This window comes from Peromyscus leucopus, chromosome 8a, assembly GCF_004664715.2.
Source record: "Peromyscus leucopus breed LL Stock chromosome 8a, UCI_PerLeu_2.1, whole genome shotgun sequence".
NCBI lineage: Eukaryota > Metazoa > Chordata > Mammalia > Rodentia > Cricetidae > Peromyscus > Peromyscus leucopus.
Window position 1 is genome coordinate 34282684 of NC_051085.1, and position 18388 is coordinate 34301071.

Genomic DNA, 18388 nt, shown 5'->3' on the forward strand with positions numbered 1-18388 from the left:
TTCATGACTGTACACACCCTGTTATACTCTAAAGTTGTAATATCTTTTACTGCCTACATTTCATCGTTTTTTTTTTTTTTTCCTGAAGATGTTACAAAATACGAGTAACCAAAGTGGATTTACACCATAGGACTAATATCCTTAACCTTGGGCAATTCCTGATTACAAAAGGAATTTATAACTAAATTCATTTTTCATTTACTCAGACAATAAGACAGAAATTATAGATGAGAATTCCTGGGAAAGCAGTTTGTTTTTTATTAAACCTCTAAATCCAACCACCAGTGTCTAGGAGACAGAACCTGTAGGCTGTACCACATGGGTATGATTCTGTTAAATCTAGGCTGTGGGAATAATTACAAAATAAACACCCAATTTCTTTAACAAATGAATAGGAAACAAAGAAAGCGAAATGGAGGGCATATTGAGAAACAAAGTGAAATTAAAAAGTTTGGTTTTGCTTTAAATAGGTAAACCTAATCTAAGCTATTTAGGGATTCTCAACTGGAATTTTAAAAATGTTTAAACAAACTGAATTATCATAAAAGCCACCTCAGTGTTTTTTGGGAGAATGGCACATATGGAAAACATCTGCCATAATTCCTGACTTGGGTGGGAAGCTGAAGCAGTGTTAGCTTCATAAGAATCCCTTATAATGACTCCTGTATGTGGGACTCTTTATTTGTGTTCTATGCAGCAACCAAACATTCCTTAAATATTCTTTGTCAAAGGCAAAGGTGCTGACCATGGTTTTCTCTATGTGATCCTGCAGCGAGTCTATGAGCAGGTCTCCCACGGGCTTCCAGCCATTCCGCACCGCCTCGGCCTCCTTCATGTCTGCATCCAGGTCATCCATGGCTCCCTGTAGGTCTCGGAGTTTCTCTAACGCCTTCCCCACTTGCTTCTGCCAGCTGCTCATCCCGGCGTTTAGACTCTCCCACTTCTCCTTGACTTCAGAAGACTGTTTGCGCATAGCTTTGGCGATCTTTTGGGCTCTCTCTTCAGGAGTCAATTCTGTAATTAAAAAGCAGAAGTTACAGCTTGGACATCTAGTCAGTTAGTCATTCATCCTTCATGTCCAGATGTGATTCTCCCCTTTAAGGGCTACTAGGGTAAATAGAGGCTGAGTTACAATGGTCAGAGAAAGAAGAAATTACTCCTTTACCAGTAAGGCATAGTTACATCTAAACATACACTCAAAAGGAGGAGAAAAGGGTTGCTCAGATTAGTAAACGGTTTATGGTTCATGGTGACTTCTGAATTGTAATACTTCAACACTTGTAAGCCTTGAAATGTAGCAAGATAACTCAGGAAGGAAAACATTTTTTCCTTTATCATAAATTTATGTATGTAAAAATCCAAAGACAGTTTTTCATGTCATTGTTCTCAAGAGAAATCAGAAGCATAATTAGCAGAGAATAGCTGTAAGTTATGAAGAAAAACTCTCAAAATATAAGATTAATTTATTCTGTTTCTTGGGGCTGGAGAGATGGCTCAGAGGTTATGAGCACTGCTCTTCCAGAGGTCCTGAGTTCAATTCCCAGCAACCACATGGTGGCTCACAACCATCTGAAATGAGATCTGGCACCCTCTTCTGTATATATAATAAATAAATAAATCTTTAGAAAAATTTATTCTGTTTCTTTAAAGAACACACTCAAGGCATAGGAGATCTGAAAGATTTCATCATCCTTAAATTTGCTTGGTTGCTCATTTTCCACAAAAGGCACTCTCTGAAGATTGGATCTACAGAAACAGAGTGTCTATCCACATTTCACCAGGAAGACTGCAAGATGACAAGGGCCATCTTTGACAGAGCCAAGAGGGCCGTCTGAGTATAAGAAACAAACTAAGCCTTTCCAAAAGAAAGGGCAGGCACAGTACTGGTGGGAAGAGTCACAACCCAGGAGTGAAGAAAAGATCCAGAGATCCATGTCAGATCCAAAGCCCAGGGCCAGGAACAGCAAACCCAACAAGACAAGGACAAGAGCATGCAACTGGACACAGTGACTCGAAAAGCAGGCCAACCAGTTACGCAGCACAGCCTGGGACTCTATCACCCCCACACTCAGGGATCCCCTCTTTCCTATCTAGCTAGTTTGAGTGCACCTTCTGAACTACGCCCAGAAACAGGGATGCAGGTCAAAAACACACAATCATGATTAAAAAAAAAACACACACACACCAGGTTAACCTCAGGCAGATACTCCTGGACTTAAGGTAAGGTTATGGATAAACCCATCCTAAGCTGGAAATAAATATCAGAAATCAAAAGCACGTTTATTTGATCTGACCTCCCAAGTATCACAGCTCAGCCTGTATGGAACATGGATAGAGTCCTGATATGAGCCTAGAGTTGGGCAAACTCATCGAACAAAAGCTCCCTTACTAAAGGTCTCATAATGTACAGAATACTGTACCAAATGATTAAAACGGAATGGCTGCAGGGGTGCAGTCTCCCATCACTGGTCACTTGAGATGTTTTACGATGACTTACCATAGGTCTTTATCTGCAATAACATCCCACCTTTTGGTATGAACTGCATTAGTGATTTCTACTTCACCCCAAAATGGTTCTTTGGGAAAATAAAGTTTATCCACCGTGGTCATGAGATGAACTTTGTTCTGAAATGACCCAAAGTAAGCATGTCTAGACCTTAACATCTATCCTTATGATAAATCTGCCTACCTATCGGGCCTCATATGAATGTGATCCAAAAGGGAACAGACTGTGTATGTTTGCCTAATTTTCCAGAACAGTTTAAACCACTGGTCCTTAAATTGAAACCAAATGGCCTCCAACGAGTCCAGCAGCTGCAAACTAGTGAAACGTTTGGGCCGGGCTGTCACATGACTGCTTGGTAACTAAACTGAGTGGGGAGAAGAGGGAGCATCAACATGGTGGCTACCCCAAATATACCAGACTAGAGCCCCCCAATAAAACGGTAATAATAACAAGTGAAAGCCAACTTCAAACAATAGCCGGGGTATTAAGCCAAGGAGTTAAGAGAGCCACTGCCTGACTGTACAACTAACACACCAGGACTCCAGAACCGCCAGACTCTGGGGGCATGGGGCTTTCAGAAGGGCAACCCTCATTTAAATCCTTCTACCTTCGAGACATCTGTAAAAGGCTAAATATAACACCTATATTTTATATTTTACGTAAATATAAAAATGTTATGTGTGAGATGAAAATCTCATTCCCAGTGGCCTCAGGAGAGATGGGGTAACTTTTACAAGGGCTACACCTGCTCTGGTTAATAAGTTACAGGGGCTTTTCGAAGAATTTATTTTAAGCATTTGTGTTTCAATGGCTATTATAGAAAGAAAGAGACGGGGCAGGGAGAGAGAGACAGAGAGAATGAGAGAGACACACAGAGACAGAGACACAGAAGGAGAGACAGAGAAAGGGGAGAGAGAGAATGAGAGAGAGAGAGAGAGAGAGAGAGAGAGAGAGAGAGAGAGAGAGAGAGAGAGAGAGTTCCAGAAAGGACAGCTTACTCACAATGGTTTCTCTTAGATAAAGTAAAAACTGTTTCTGAGTCAACCATTAACAACATATCACAGAGAGGCATCCACAGCTTTCTCATCAGAATATCTCATATTGGCTGCCATGATTCTGTCCTCAGTATAAGTTGCTCTGTTTGAGGGTCCTTTTGTCCATTTATCATGTAACCCCCACTCATGGAGCTCCCCAGAACTACCGGCTTGCCACCGAGGCCCCGTGCCCACTGAGCACTTGCGAGTCAGAACACAAGTACGTCAGACTGCAGCAAGCCTTAGTAGCTGCTGTGAGCCAAGAACAGAACAGACAAAGTGAAAACAAAACTTCCCACATTTGCGGGGCATGGAAAATGAAGCGACATGTGAAATATCGAGGTAGGACCATTTGAGGGGATAAAACAGAAAAGAAGGAAGGGAGGGAGGGAGGGAGGGAGGGAGGGAGGGAGGGAGGGAGGGAGGGAGGGAGGGAGAAAAAAAGAAAGGAAAGAAAGAAAGAAAGAAAGAGAGAGAGAGAGAGAGAGAGAGAGAGAGAGAGAGAGAGAAAGAAAGAAAGAAAGACAATTTCAAAGAGGTAGAAAAGAATTACAGGGAAATGACTGCATTCTTTAAAAACAAAATCCTCCCATTTGAAAAATTGAGGGATAAATGTTCTTTTAAATTTTCAAAAGGTTCTGTGGCAAATTCTGAAGCCCCAAGTGGAAAAGCATCTTTACCAGTCATAGCCTGGTATTGTATGAGGAGCCCTGCTGAGAGCTGGTTAAAACTGGACTTTCTAGAAGCTGATATCAGAGACACACACTAGAGTGTACTGATTTAGCCCACCCAGGTGTAGATCCCTGGATAGACGCCCACACTGCCGCAGTGGTTCCAGTATTCCGTCAGTAGAGCATTCAGAGCTTAATGGACTACAAACACTGATGCTCTGGTCCTGCAGCTGAAGACACACTTCCCCTCTGATGGGCTGATGTGTCAATCCCATGTAGAACATGGCCACTAAATACAGGCAGTCTGGGAGCTCAGTGATAAGAGGGAAATCTAATTTGCCTTAGAGAAGCAGTACCAGAGGTTGATGCCAGAGAGGAGAAACAGCAGGATAAAGCCAAACACATTTGCCTATAGTTCTGAGACCAAAAGAACTCTTCCCATGTCATAGGCCTTCCACCTTGGCATCTGTGTGTATATTCTCATCCTGTCCCTCCCCAACCTCCTCCTTTCAGGCCTTACAATTTAACTGCCCACATTTTGAAGGTGGAATTATATTCAAAAGGTATTATTTACATGCTTTGATACTCCAATGAATTATATAATATATATATAATTATATACAGTCTATCACACATTATGGATATTTTGCATGTTTTTTATTGTTCTAAATAATAAGGTCTATACTATGCTACAGATTTTAAGGGAAGAAGAAAAAGGGGGTAAAGTTGAAGAAAATGTCACACGACTGTAATGTCACATGACTATAATCTCTACCCTTGAAGTTTGAGGCCAGCCTAGGCTACAGAGAGAGAAGGAGAAGAAAGCTCAGTAAGTCTTTTTTCTACTTCTTCAAGTGTGCTCATGGATTGTCTGGCAGTTGTAACGGGTTCTTTTATGCCATGGGAAGGAAGACTACAGGGAAGAAAGTCCACCTGGGCCAGGAGCCAGCACCAGGCTTAGGCTTCAGGGCCGCTCCCTTCTTGTGCATGCGAGTTGCTGGAGTGCCGGGCATGCTACTTGATTTGTTCATCCCTGTCTTGTCAAGTGCAAACCCCATGGAATCATTTTCTCTTACACAGGAAAACACCTTACTCGGTGTTTACTTTAAGAAAGGTAGACATTCTGCCTTTGTGTGCTTGTGAAAAGAGTTCTCTTACGAATACAAACATATTTCATTTATAAAAGAATGATAGACATTTATTGGAATCATCCTGGTCTTATTGTTAAGGAAGATTTCCTAAGGTTATCTTATTTTTTTTTTCATTAAGCTACTGACATAACTTCTATTGTTACTACTGATTCTAAATCTTTATGCCATGAACATTTCCTTTCTTTCTGTCTTGATTGAGAATCCAGACCAGTGACCAGTCTGTTCTTAATACATATATTTACTGAACTGAGTTGCAGTGAATACAATCTTTGGCTTTACTTTTTAAAAACATCACTAAACATTTTGAAATATCCACTTCAGTTGGGTTGTGGTGAAGCATACCTCTAACCCCAGCACTCTGGAGGAAGAGGCAGGCCAATCTCTGTGAGTTTGAAGCCAGCCTGGCCTACAGAGTGAGTTCAAGCACAGCCAGTGCTACACAGAGAAACACTGTCTTGAAAAGAAAAAAAAATGTCCAATTCATTTTTCTCCCTCCTTTCCATACAAAGTTATTTATTCAGATTAAAAAAAAAACATAAGAAAGTCATTTAATGTATGGTTAATCATTCCCAGTATCTGATTTGTCCTATGTGCTATTTTGAATGTATTTGCAGTCCAATACATGTCATCAAAGCATGAAAAGATAATTAAAAAATGACAAAGAAAAGGATGTCAAGTAGGATTTTCACTGCTGCACAATTTGTTGTAAAAAGAAATAGGAGACTGCATGTCAGTTCTAACAGGAGTCAGATGTCATCCTAGATGTGGTTCACAAAGTTACAAATACACATGCGTGTGCACGCGCACACACACACACACACACACATGCATGCACATGTGTGTATGCATGACTGGTACACAGTAGGTCCTCAATGAATGAAGCTTCTAAGTCTAGGAGATCTGGATGCCTCTAGAAATTTTCTACATCACCCAGTTGATTAGCCCACTAGAGTTCAAGAGAAAAAAACTTAAGCTCTTTGGTGCTCCTGAGACATAATGGGAAGATGGGTTAGATCAAGGGGACATGGGATGTAAAAGGAACCTCTCACCGTAGGATCTGACTGGCCTTTCCTGAATGCACAGCTGACAGTCAAGGGGCTTCAACACAACAGTTAAAACCCAAGTTGCCTGCAGAGATAATGTAGGTTCTACAAAAGATATCTCAAACCAAGGATGTTCAAAACCACAAACAAATGAACTATGCTTACCAGGATGCTGGAATGTTTCTAATCTTGGATTTCAATGTATTAACACTCATGTCTCATGCCCAAATCTAACAGTGTACATCAGTAAAACCACTTTGCAATTTCCTTTACCAAAGGAAATTCTATAAGGTAAGAGAAGAAAGTAAACCAGCTGAAAGACTTTACTTCACTTTTAAACTTCGCTTTTCAGTTTGGCTTCGTCTTTAAACCTTGTTGCAAATTACATCATTGACAGGTGTGCACACACACATGTATGTGTGTATGTGTGTGCATTTTAAAGATATTTGAAAATGACTCTTAAACCCACACTCACGTTTTTAGATGAATACTGTCCTCTTTCCATATGTCTTTCTAAATACTTAATAAAGTCACTTAATATACTTTGCCTTATTCTGGATCATCCTGAAGTTCTTTTCTGTGGCTCACTTAAGAACCTAGCTTTCTCTTAGTGGAGATACCAAAAGAGCAGAGCTCCTCGAGATGCTGGCAGTAGTGACGGGCTGTGTCTACCCACTGAGAGTCGCACTTTCCACATCTCTTTATTTTTCCCTTTTTACAGTCCCTCTACTCTCTTCATAAATAAAAGGTGTTTCTGATTAAAATAATGGGGACTATTTTATTCTCATTCCCAAATCTCCTGATTAAATAATTAAAATCAACTTAATCTCTCTAAAATGCTCCCTCAGTGGTTAAGAGGACCCTGCCCACATCCTAGTCTGTGAGATGACTGACGGTAGCAGTTCATTAAGAACCAGATCACAAGAGTATCGAGGGCCCTCCACTGATCAGGACTTCTAATTATGCTCATCTAGTGAATTATAAGGATGACAGTAACTAGAGGCCACCGAGAGTCGGTTAACCCACTAAATGTATAAACCACATCTTTCAGTGAAGACAGTCTAAAGGTGGTATGGAAAATCCAAAAGCAAGAAAAAGAAGAGGAATGAGCGGAAAAGATGCAGATACATCTAATGGAATTAAAAATGGCCAAGAAAAGAGAGGTAGGGAATACCTTCCAAAATAACAAAATGCAAGTTTTAAGGAGGGTGGGGCGTGAGGAGAAAGCAGGTGCAGAGGCTCCCCTGAGGTCCAGGGGACCTCACTCACTAAGGGCACATCTGATTAGAAAATCATTGGAGGTAACTGAGATTTTATTCTTCCTGCAGAGGGAACCAAAGTAAGCAAAGACAGCACTGAGCTGAGGCTAATGCCATCAACACCCAGGGAAGGGACAGGAAGGGTGGGGAGAACCTGAACAGACAAGTAAGGCCTGTGCTAGCAACCGGAGAGTCAACTCCCGACTTTCTGCAGCAATGTATCCCCTGCATGTCCTTGTGCTGACAACACATTTATTCAGTGTCACACTGGACAGCAATACGTGGGTCACTGGTGCCAGGGGATGGCACTAAACTGGGAGAAGAGACGCTAAGAACATCAGTGTCCACAGGACAAGGAATTCCACCATGCCGGCAGATGTATTCCCAATACCACCAGGCATGTGGTGAGTGTTCAGTAAGTATTGTTAAAGGAGTAGATAGCTCTCTCGGTACAATTTTGATGTAACAACCAAAAGGAAAAGAAATTCTCCCATTCTACTCTCTTTCCCTTCTTAAAAAAAAAAAAAAAAAAAAAAAACAAACAAACAAAAAAAACTAACAGCTAGGTGCTGGGGAGATGGTTCAGTCCTTACTGCTTGCCACGAAGTGTGAGGAGCTGCGTTTTGAATCCTCACCACCCACATAGAAAGTTGAGTGTAGCAGTATGTATGCAATCCCAGTGCTGAGGAGGTGGGGATCGAAGGGTCTGGACAGTTAGCTCCAGGTTCCGTGGACAGACTCTCAAAAACTGAGCTGAAGAAGTCATTGAGGAAGATACCTAATGCTGTCCTCTGCCCTCTACAGTCATAGGCAAACTCACACACATGCCCACCCACAATCTTCTTCTTCTTCTTCTTCTTCTTCTTCTTCTTCTTCTTCTTCTTCTTCTTCTTCTTCTTCTTCTTCTTCTTCTTCTTCTTCTTCTTCTTCTTCTTCTCTCTCTCTCTCTCTCTCTCTCTCTCTCTCTCTCTCTCTCTCTCTCTCTCTCTCTCTCACACACACACACACACACACCCCTTTAAAATCTCCTTTTGACCACATTACTATCCATTTCTCCCCACAGTCTGGGCTGTTTCCCAGCCACACACAGACGACAGTGATCTGTATGTAAGAAATTTCAGGAGTTTTTTGCCCAAGCTTAGACAGTCTTATGAAAGAAGTTAAGTATGCCTTTAGTTTATACATGGCTAAATAAGCAGGGAGCTGAACTGAAGAGGGACATCTATGCCGTTGCTGGCACTGTATCTTCTAAACCATGGTGACACCTTGGGAGTTTGCAGCCCTCCGCTGAGAAACAATAACAAAAGCATCATAACCTCCTCATGCTTTACTGCCCTGTATGCTAAAACCAGAAAGTAACATCCCAGATGTAGGTCCCCATAAAATATATCCCTGTAAATTGCTCCTATATATTTTATGAGGCAAATGTGCTTTATTGATGGTCACAGCGCTGACTGGGGAAAGTAGCAGATGGCAGGCAATTCATTAAAAATGTCGCTGTCCATCACACTAACTTCTGTTCTCAACGTCAAGAATGCCGACATGTTTATTTCAATGGATTTTTAAGTAAATACAACTTCAATTCTTAAATGGAATTTCATTGCAATGATACTCAAGACCATGAAAAAAATTGCTTTTTTAAAATTTCTGCCCAATCCAGTTCCAGACTGGTCCACTACATCCATATAGATATTACAGAACTTTAGTTTTGGGAGGATCCAGCTATTGCTCTGTAATTTAGAACACTGGAGAAAGTAGCATATTTTTCTATGCCCTTTGATGCATTACAACTTTACCCTTCTAATTTGGACTTGGGAAGCTAATTAAATTATTGCTGTGCTCTACAGGCCTGAAAGCAATTACTTATACTTCAACTTTTTATGTGAAAATTAAAAAAGACAAATTCTAACATTGCCTAAACACCTTCTCCCTCGGTAACGGGGAATCAGTGAACTGGCCTGTGACTCTATTATGTAAGCAGTGTGGTATTTCAGTCGGGGAAATGTAACAGTGGGTACAAAGAAGAACTATATGCATTTAATTATGCTCTAGGTTTCCTAAAGGAAAAAGAAATCACATTTCTGCTGGATATATAGGCATACTAAGGAGTACAGAAGTAGACAAAAAAACTCCAGAGGCTACAAGCACCAAGTTTAAGGACACAAATCTTGGCTCATAACGTGCACAGCTTCTGAACTGCCCATCCTCAATTTCCCTACCTGTGAAATGGGTAGTAGAAAACACTGCTATTGCAGAGAGTTGGCATAAGAATGAACAGCATGGTGGCCTCTTATTGACCTGGCCCAGTGTTGACATCTGATAAGCAGTAGCTTGCTGTGAGCATCTATGTAGCATCTCTCCATTGCCCGTCCTATGTGAGTGGTGCTTCTCCGTTCATAGCATGTTTATAGTGGGAGCCTGCCAATCCTAGAAAAAACCTTGATCCTGTGACTCAACCTGAGTGAGGGGAGTCCTTTCCTTGAGGAGCCAGGTCTAAAGAGAGGCAGCGGATCCCTCTCTTGTGAGAGCAAAGCTAAGAAAATGAAAACTTTCGGAGGGGGAGAAGGGAAGCCAGGAGGGACAGGCTCTTGGGTGGCATTTCAGCTGCCACGGCCAGTTGTATCCCTGCTTCTCCTCCCCCAGTAATGGGGCCACCTGGGTCTAGGTGTGTGGAAGCATGGACACTTGTTAGAAGCATGAGCGTCTACCATTTACAATAAAGGGATCTGAATTGATAAATCTGTTATTAGGAAAACACATAAATAAAAAGCCTCCAGGGGAAAAATCCACCTGCTAGTTTTAATAGCCTAATTATTTCTGCTAGGTAATGTGGAATTTGGCCTCATTTTATTAGCTACAAGGAAATAATGGAGCCCTAAGTTACTTGGAGAAGCCATACAAAAGGACCTTCTATTAAACTATACAATTTCACATCGTCGCTCATTCAATGACCATGAAGTTTTACCTGCACATGCTGGTCATTGCTGGTATAAAATGGACTGACATAGAGTTAAAATGTGATTTCACAATTGACATTTGTCCATAGTTCTCCAAAGGATAAGCACCCATCAGCAACAGGTCCAGTAGTACTCCATGGTCACATCTGTTTGTCCTAGGGTTTCTACTGCTGTGATAAAAACACCGTGACCACAAACAACTTGGGAGGAAGGCTGTATTTCAGCTTACAACTCTCAGGTCACCCTCCATTGGTGAGGGAAGTCAGGGTATGGAACTCAAATAGGGGAGGAACCCGAAGGCAAGGGCTGACGCAGGGCCCACGGAGGAATGCCGCTTACTAGCTTGAACTCCATGCTTTGTTCAATCCACTTTCTTACGGCTCCCAAGGGTTGGACCATCCACAGTGAGCTGGGCCTTCCCATATCAGTTTTCAATCAGCACCAGATCATAAAATATGAGTCCCCATAAGAGAGAAACACTACTTCCATTTGGCTTGCTGAAACATTATGAAGCATTTAGTATTTCAAAGAATACAGCATATGCTGAGATAAAACAAGTACTGCTAATACACATAACAAGCCATCAAAGAGCCAAGGAGGAAACACTGATCTGAAAAGATGATTATTAACCATTGACCCCAGATCCAGTCACATACAACTAATTAGATGTATAGCATTAACATACATACAACATACAACTATACATGGATAAACACATTAAGAACTATATGTTTTATGACTATTGGCGAAATATCATTTAAATGAAGCAAAGTTGATGAGCCTACTAAATAAAACAAAAGTGATTCTTGGAAGAGCATGAAATGGTAGTCAGTATAACAGGAAGACTTTAATTGGAATTATTTTTAAAGCTGATTTATGGGAAAATTAATGAATAAAATAACATACTATTTTATAATATATTAGTAATTATTATTATTGGTGGTGATAAACAGTTTGGAAAATGCCATGTTCTCTGGCTATCTCTAGAGAAGAGGGGATGGGGTGGATGGGCAGGGTCTGCCTGTGGCTGAGAATCCCACAGTGAGCAGATCCTTAACACAGCACGGGGATTCTGATGCAGGTCTGACTGAGCACAGCAAAGGGAAGTTGGCAGCACAAAGAAGAACCAAGAAATATGTGTGCAAGGCTAAGAGGTTCTTGACATGGAGAGTCAAGGAGGAGCGAGGAGGTCAGTGGCCAGAAGGTTCCGCATGAGCAGAGATGGAGGAGATGAAATTACCGTGATGGGCCACGAGCCAGTGAAAACCCAGGGGTGAAAGAAGGTCAATAAGCACACGCTTACTGCTGGTCCTGCATCTTCCTCTCATTACCTCAACGACCTTGGTCAGCAGTGCTAGATGCCCTCGGCCCCCTTTTTTTTTTTAATGAAAAATTGTACCTTATAATCTGTCTAACAAATTCATATGGCTCAAACAATGAACACAAAAACAGTTTTAAAAGTAGAAAGAAAAATACAAATGACAAGAAATGTATATTCCATTATAAAGTGGGTGATAATAAGCAACTAAAAGCAATTTGCATTAAAAGGAAAAAAATATATTGATATGATTCATTAAATGACATTAGTACCACTTTGCTCAGACAAGTGGATGAACATAAAGCTTTCTAAATTTCCTACGATTATTAATGTAACTTTAGCTCCATTAAAAATCATATTTACCTGAATCATTTCTAAACTGAATAGGTTGTCCTGGTAGCTGAGTTTTCCAGATAATTACATGAGACCCATTTAACCCAATTTCTTTATGGTTCTCACTTCTGGAAGGAAATGTATTAAAATACAGTAGGATTTCTTAGACTTTCTTCCAATGGATTCCTAGTCTACCTTCAAAAATAAACCGCAGTTCATAGCTTCAGATTTTCCTGATTGCAAAAAGCTTCAGTGGCGACCCAGGCTTGTTTTATTTTCCAGGTCTTAGCTAGTATCCACACTGCTGTCATTGTCCTCATTGTTGTCAGTTGGTGATGGTCATCCCTGCCAACCTTGTCCCTGCCTCGTCACTTCCACTTGGTTACTTGTTCACAATCCACAGGCCATGGAGTTCAAGCACTTACACCATGTCTAAAGTGTGAGTCTGTGTCTGGAAGGAAGTGCCTGACAGCTTGCCCGCACCCAGAGTGAGATCAATATGTTCCCTCATTGCATCTTCTGTAGACGCTCAAATCGCCCACACATTCAGATCCTCAATAAACAGGAAGTCACTGAGGCACCAGGAAGGGCTAAGCTTATGGCCCGACATTGGTAGCCTAAGGACAGAGTGTCAGGGGATCATGGAAGAAATCAAACAGCAACATGTTTAAGAAGTTGCTGAGAGATTGGTAGAGAGAGGATATGGTAGAACAAGTCGAGTTCCAGTCTATGAGGGAAGAGCTGGAAAACAGAGTAGAGGGATTATATGGGTAGAAAAAAACCAAGAGGAACAGTTAGAGACCATGGTTGCAAAAAGCATAAATCTGGTGTTCAGTGGACATCGAGCATAAAACAGAGAGTGTGTGGCACTAGATAGGGTGAGACAGAAAAGCCGAGGCCAAGTCTCTTCTCAACTACCCTTCCATGGCCCAGCAGGAGAAGCCCTGATCCCACTCTAAAGAAATGCTAATGCTGGCCTTTAGGCAGATCATTTGGTTGCTGGCCTCATGGTTCAGTAAGTAAAGTGTGTACCACGCAAGCACAATGACCTGAATCCAGTCCCCAGAACTCACATTTAAAAAGCCAGGTGCGTGGAATATTCCTTTACACTGTGCGAATATATGTCACCCTGATTGGTTTAATCAAGAAGCTGACGAGGCGACAGCGAGACAGGATAAGGTTAGGCTGGAGAGCCAAACTAAGAGGATGCTGGGAAGAAGAAGAAGAAGGGTGAAGTCTCAGGGCCTTGACGAGATGCAGAGAGAAGCAAGATGAACTTGCTGTGCTCAAAGAGGGTACCGCCACGTGGCAGAGGGTAGATAAAAAAAAACATGGGTTAATGTAAGTTATAAGAACCCGTTAAAAACAAGTCTAAGCTATCAGCCGAGCATTTATAATTAATACTAAGTCTCTGTGTGGGTATTTGGGAGTGGGCTGGCGGGATGAAAAACTCTTCCTACGCAGGTGCGGTGTCACAGGCCTGTGATCCCAGTGACAGGGAGGCTGAGACATATGAAAACCTGGGGCTCGCTCTGCAGACGGCATGGCTGAATCGAGAGCCTACCAGTGAAAAGTGGGAGACCCTCGTCTCAAAAACAGGTAAAGAGCAACTAACGAAGACACCCAAGGCTAACCTCTGACCTCTACATGCACACAGGCACACATGCACCCCACACACAGAGTAATGCTGGGAGGTACTGCCTTTTGAATATTCAAAACTACACGAAACACTGTATTGTTAAGAGAATTGATGACAGGAAATGAGAGGAACAGGGCTTGCAAGAGAAAAAGGCATCTGAGAGAAAAATGATGGAGAAAATTATTTTCTGGAATTAAAAAGAGATGGATCTATCGTCGTCGTACCCTAGGGCACAAGACATGGAGCATATTCAAAAACTGCTTATTAAATAGAACTGAAAAACCATAACACGGGTTCGGCTAGCAGTAATGCGTCCAACATTGAGTACTTTAGTACCACACGGGATGACTAATGCTCAAACAGTCCCTGCTTCGGATAGCAGCTGTGCATAAGTCACAGTAAACAACAAAAGTATCAAAGCTATTATGGATAATTTTCCTCCATTTACTTTTAACAGCAGGTAAAATCAGCTACCATTACAGAAAATAATATGAAGGGAGGAGAGGGTTGGAAAATGGTTACTCACCAAACCGGAAAAAAAAAAAAAACTCATAAAGTTAAACTGATACATACCACTTTTCTCTCGCCAACCCCCGGATGTGGTGTTTGGAAACTGGACCTGAGCAATCTGCTGGGTCCATCAGTCAAGGAAAGAAGGTACAGGAGTAGCTTTTAGGCTTTAAATGGCTGACGACCAGGAGTGCTAACAGCACCATGAAGCTTTAATGACAGGAAGTAGTGCATACCCGCTACAAAAGCATCTCATGGTCAACATCCTCCCTCACCTTTCTGCCAAGTCCTGGAGAGTCAAGGAGATCAGAAAAGCAGTCTAGGGCAAGGCTTTAAGTACCACGAGGTCACATGAACCACTTTTTTTTTTCTCCCAGGTTTAAACACATGACAGTATAAGATCATCTTCTTCCCCACTGTATGAAGTAAACAAGTTCTGTCCAACTTTCCAGGTGCCCCAAAATCTGAGTTAACACACACACACACACACACACACACACACACACACACACACACACATACACACACACACACTTTTTTTTTTCAAGTACTCAGTTAAAAAAAAAAAAGCCCTGTCTCCATGGAGCTTACAGTCCTCCGGGTAGGAAGTGAGAGTACACGTGGCCAACAGCCCAAATGCAGACCATGTTGAACAGCGAACACCAGGAAACACAGAAAAGAGACTTTGTAGCAGAGGAGACTAGGGAAGGACTACTAAGGACACTACATCTGGATAAAAACCTAAGTGGAAAAGGCGAGGGAGGAGGAGAGAAAGGAGGAGGGGGAGAAAGGAGGAGGAAGGAGGAGGAGGGACGAGGTAATGGTGCCAGCAGCAAGCATAAGGACCTAGAAGAGGGTCAGGGAAGCTCCAGGAAGAGGAAAGAAATGCACAAAGGTTTGGAGATTGAAGCACTTATGACCACGCGAGAAACAGCAACATAGTCAATAGGGCAGACATAGGGGTGAGAACGTGAGCAATGGGGAAGACAGGTTGGAGATAACAGAACCACCCGGGAATGAGCCAACCTAAGGAGTCCAGCTGAACAGTGAAGTCACGTGGTTCCCGTTTTCAGCTACTCATCATGGCTGCTGGGAAGGAAGTCTCTGAAGAGGAGGGCAGAGGAGGAGCCAAGCTGAAAGGATAGTTGGTCATCCAAGTGAGGAGTGATGGGGCTGGGAGCGAGATGCAGGCAGGGGTAAGGGATTCTGGTGTAGTTTCCATGGAGCCAGGAGGGGACTTGCTGATGGAATGGGTTTGGGTGATGAAGAACGAAGAGGCCCCTGGTGATGAGAAGAGTTTCGGGCTAAACAACCCAGAGGACAGAACTCCTAAGGCAAGGTGCAAGAACTGTAAGAAGAGCAGACACAGGGCAGCAAGAGGCTGGTGATCACTCTGGCACAGAAACTCCATCAACACTCGTCCCGTGTTCTAAGTCGCTGGAGTCTGGTTTCATTTCATCTGATAAATCAATAATTGACCACACATCCCTACTCTCGGCTGCAGAAGAAAAGCAAGTTCTGGGGAGATGAATTCTTCCTAATAATTCTCTATAATTTGGTTTGTTTCCTTAGCTTTAAAATTAAAAAAAAATTAAAATTTCAATGCTTTACATTGGTAGTAAATGATTATTAACTCTGTTTCATAAACACATTCCTGGAGGAGACTGTAGGTAAAGGCAGAGTAATAAATAAAACTTTATCTCACACTTTATATAGGTTCTTTATGAATCTAACCCAGTGCTCATACATATATGAAACTGTACAGGATGAAGTTAGTAAAATGGGAACACTTAACCCAGGGCAAAGAAGGGGACTTTAGTATCTGCAAAAAAGAGGGGCCAAACCCTACAGTAGCAACTGGAGCATGGAGAGGGTGGGGCCGGGACCCAAGCAGGTAATTTCCCCCAGGAGGCCTGGGTGGATCTTACTGGTTCACCTCTACGAATCTTAACCATTCAAACCTTCTATCTAAAAGGAATCTCTCAAACATCTTGGGCAAAGGGTATTTAAAGAAACAGACAGAATAAGAGCATGTAGAACAACCGTGGTGATACAGTTCCAGGACCACTCAAGGAATTCTGACATACTAGAACCATGACAGCGGTAAGAAGAAAAGCCGAGGAGGCTTTCAGACCACATAGGAAAGCTTTGCGCACACAGATCTTAAACACCATGCTAGATCCAAGAACTCATCAGTGAGGGAGTTCCACCAGGACAGGAACAGGGTCAGGTTCTCTGAGAGTCGCTCGCTCATCATTCAGAACAGACTAAAGTGGAAGGCAGAGAAGGCGTGGGCAAGATTACGTGTTGTAAACAGGAGACAAGTACTGCTGAAAGCAGCGAATCCAGCTGGACACAGTGGTGCACGCCTTGAATTCCAGCACTCCGGAGGCAGAGGCAGACGGATCTCTGTGAATTCCAAGGAAGTGTGGTCGACAAAGTGAGTTCTAGGGCAACCAGAGCTATAAGAGAGCCCCTACACACACTCAAAAAGGGGAGGGGGGGGGAGAGAGAGAGAAACAAGCAGAACAAGCAGCTGCTTAACCCTATAACTATCCCAAGACCATACACAAAAGGCTGAGAACCTGGACTTAACAGCAGTGTGTACGCATTGCACAGACGTGCTCATGCATGCTCTGAGTGTGTAAATAATACACGTGCAACAGGGAACACAGCTCCTATTAGCAGGACATCAGTCTCTGGACACTCCGCAGATGCCAAAGAACAGTGGCGGTTGAAGCCCGTCAGGTGAAATAGCACTGTATTTGCATACAGCCTACGCAGCACAGCCTTCTGGATATTTTAAATCATGTGTAGATTACTTAAATCACTGAATATAATGCAAAGGCTGGGTAAATAGCTGCCCCTCGGCAGATTTTATGCAATACTGATATCAGACAATATGTGTACATGCTTAATGCAGATACAAATTATTTTCCTAATAATTTCAAGCCATATCAGTTAGATCTGCAGATGTAGAGCCTAATGAGGCAAAGGGCCAACAGCCCTGGGAAGAACTTACTTTTGAAAGAAGGGAAAGATAACCATGAGTGATTTAGTTGGACAAGAGGTGAGATGCTGTGGGATGGTCTTTTTGTATGCTGTGAATATGTGTTGCTATGGCTGGTTAATAAAGAAGCTAGCTGCTCTAGCCTATGGCAAGTCAAGTTATAGTTAGGCAAGAAATTCAAGGAGAGACAGGAAAGAGAAAGGCAGAGTCTAGGGACATGCCAGCCTGCCACCCAAGGAGCAACATGCCAGCAGACTGGTAAAGCCACGCCACAGGTGGCAAAACATAGATTAATAGAAATGGGTTAATTTAAGATATAAGAGCTAGCTAGCAAGAGGCTTGCCATAGGCCACACATTTTGTAAATAATATTAAGCCTCTGAGTGATTTTTTTATTTGCAGCTGCAGGACCTCAGGGCTGGGCAGGACTAGCGAAATCTTTCGACTACAGTGAGACTTCACCTGACTTGGGATTCCAGCAGGCTGCTTCCCCAGACAGTGAGAGCAAGAGCAGAAAATAAAAGGCAGTGGTGGGAAAGACACCGAATGCACTCTGGGTGTGTGTTGGGGGTAAGCGATACATATATAATTCCAGCTTCGGTGGGGGAAGGGTTCCCACCCCACCCGCTTACAAGTAATAACTGCTTGTGACCCACGCTGCTAGACACAATGAGCCACTCTGCATGCCCGCTTTTCCTGTGTAAAGCGAAGGATGGAAAGACATTCTGAACAACATTTTTAAAAAAAGATGTATTTACCTTCATATGATGCATATAGGAATTTTTGCCTGCATGTTTGTCTGCACACCATGTATGTGCCTGGTATCCTTGGAGGCCAGAATAGGACATCAGGTCCCCTGGGATTGGAGTCACACATGGTTGTGAGCCACCATGTGGGTGCCGAGGATCAAACCCAGGTTCTCTGGTGGAGCAGCCAGTGCTCTTCGCTGCTGAGCCGT

At 42.6% G+C, this 18388-nt stretch overlaps 1 protein-coding gene across 11 annotated transcripts in view; it reads right to left on the minus strand.

Moving 5' to 3' along the window:
• Utrn (utrophin) overlaps positions 1-18388 on the minus strand; it is a 514855-nt gene that overhangs the window by 98252 nt on the left and 398215 nt on the right. For all 11 annotated transcript variants that reach the window (XM_028861232.2, XM_028861242.2, XM_028861237.2 and 8 more), the window contains one exon: positions 746-1014. In XM_028861232.2, the coding sequence (XP_028717065.1) occupies positions 746-1014 (269 nt within the window). The remainder of the gene's footprint in view (positions 1-745; positions 1015-18388) is intronic.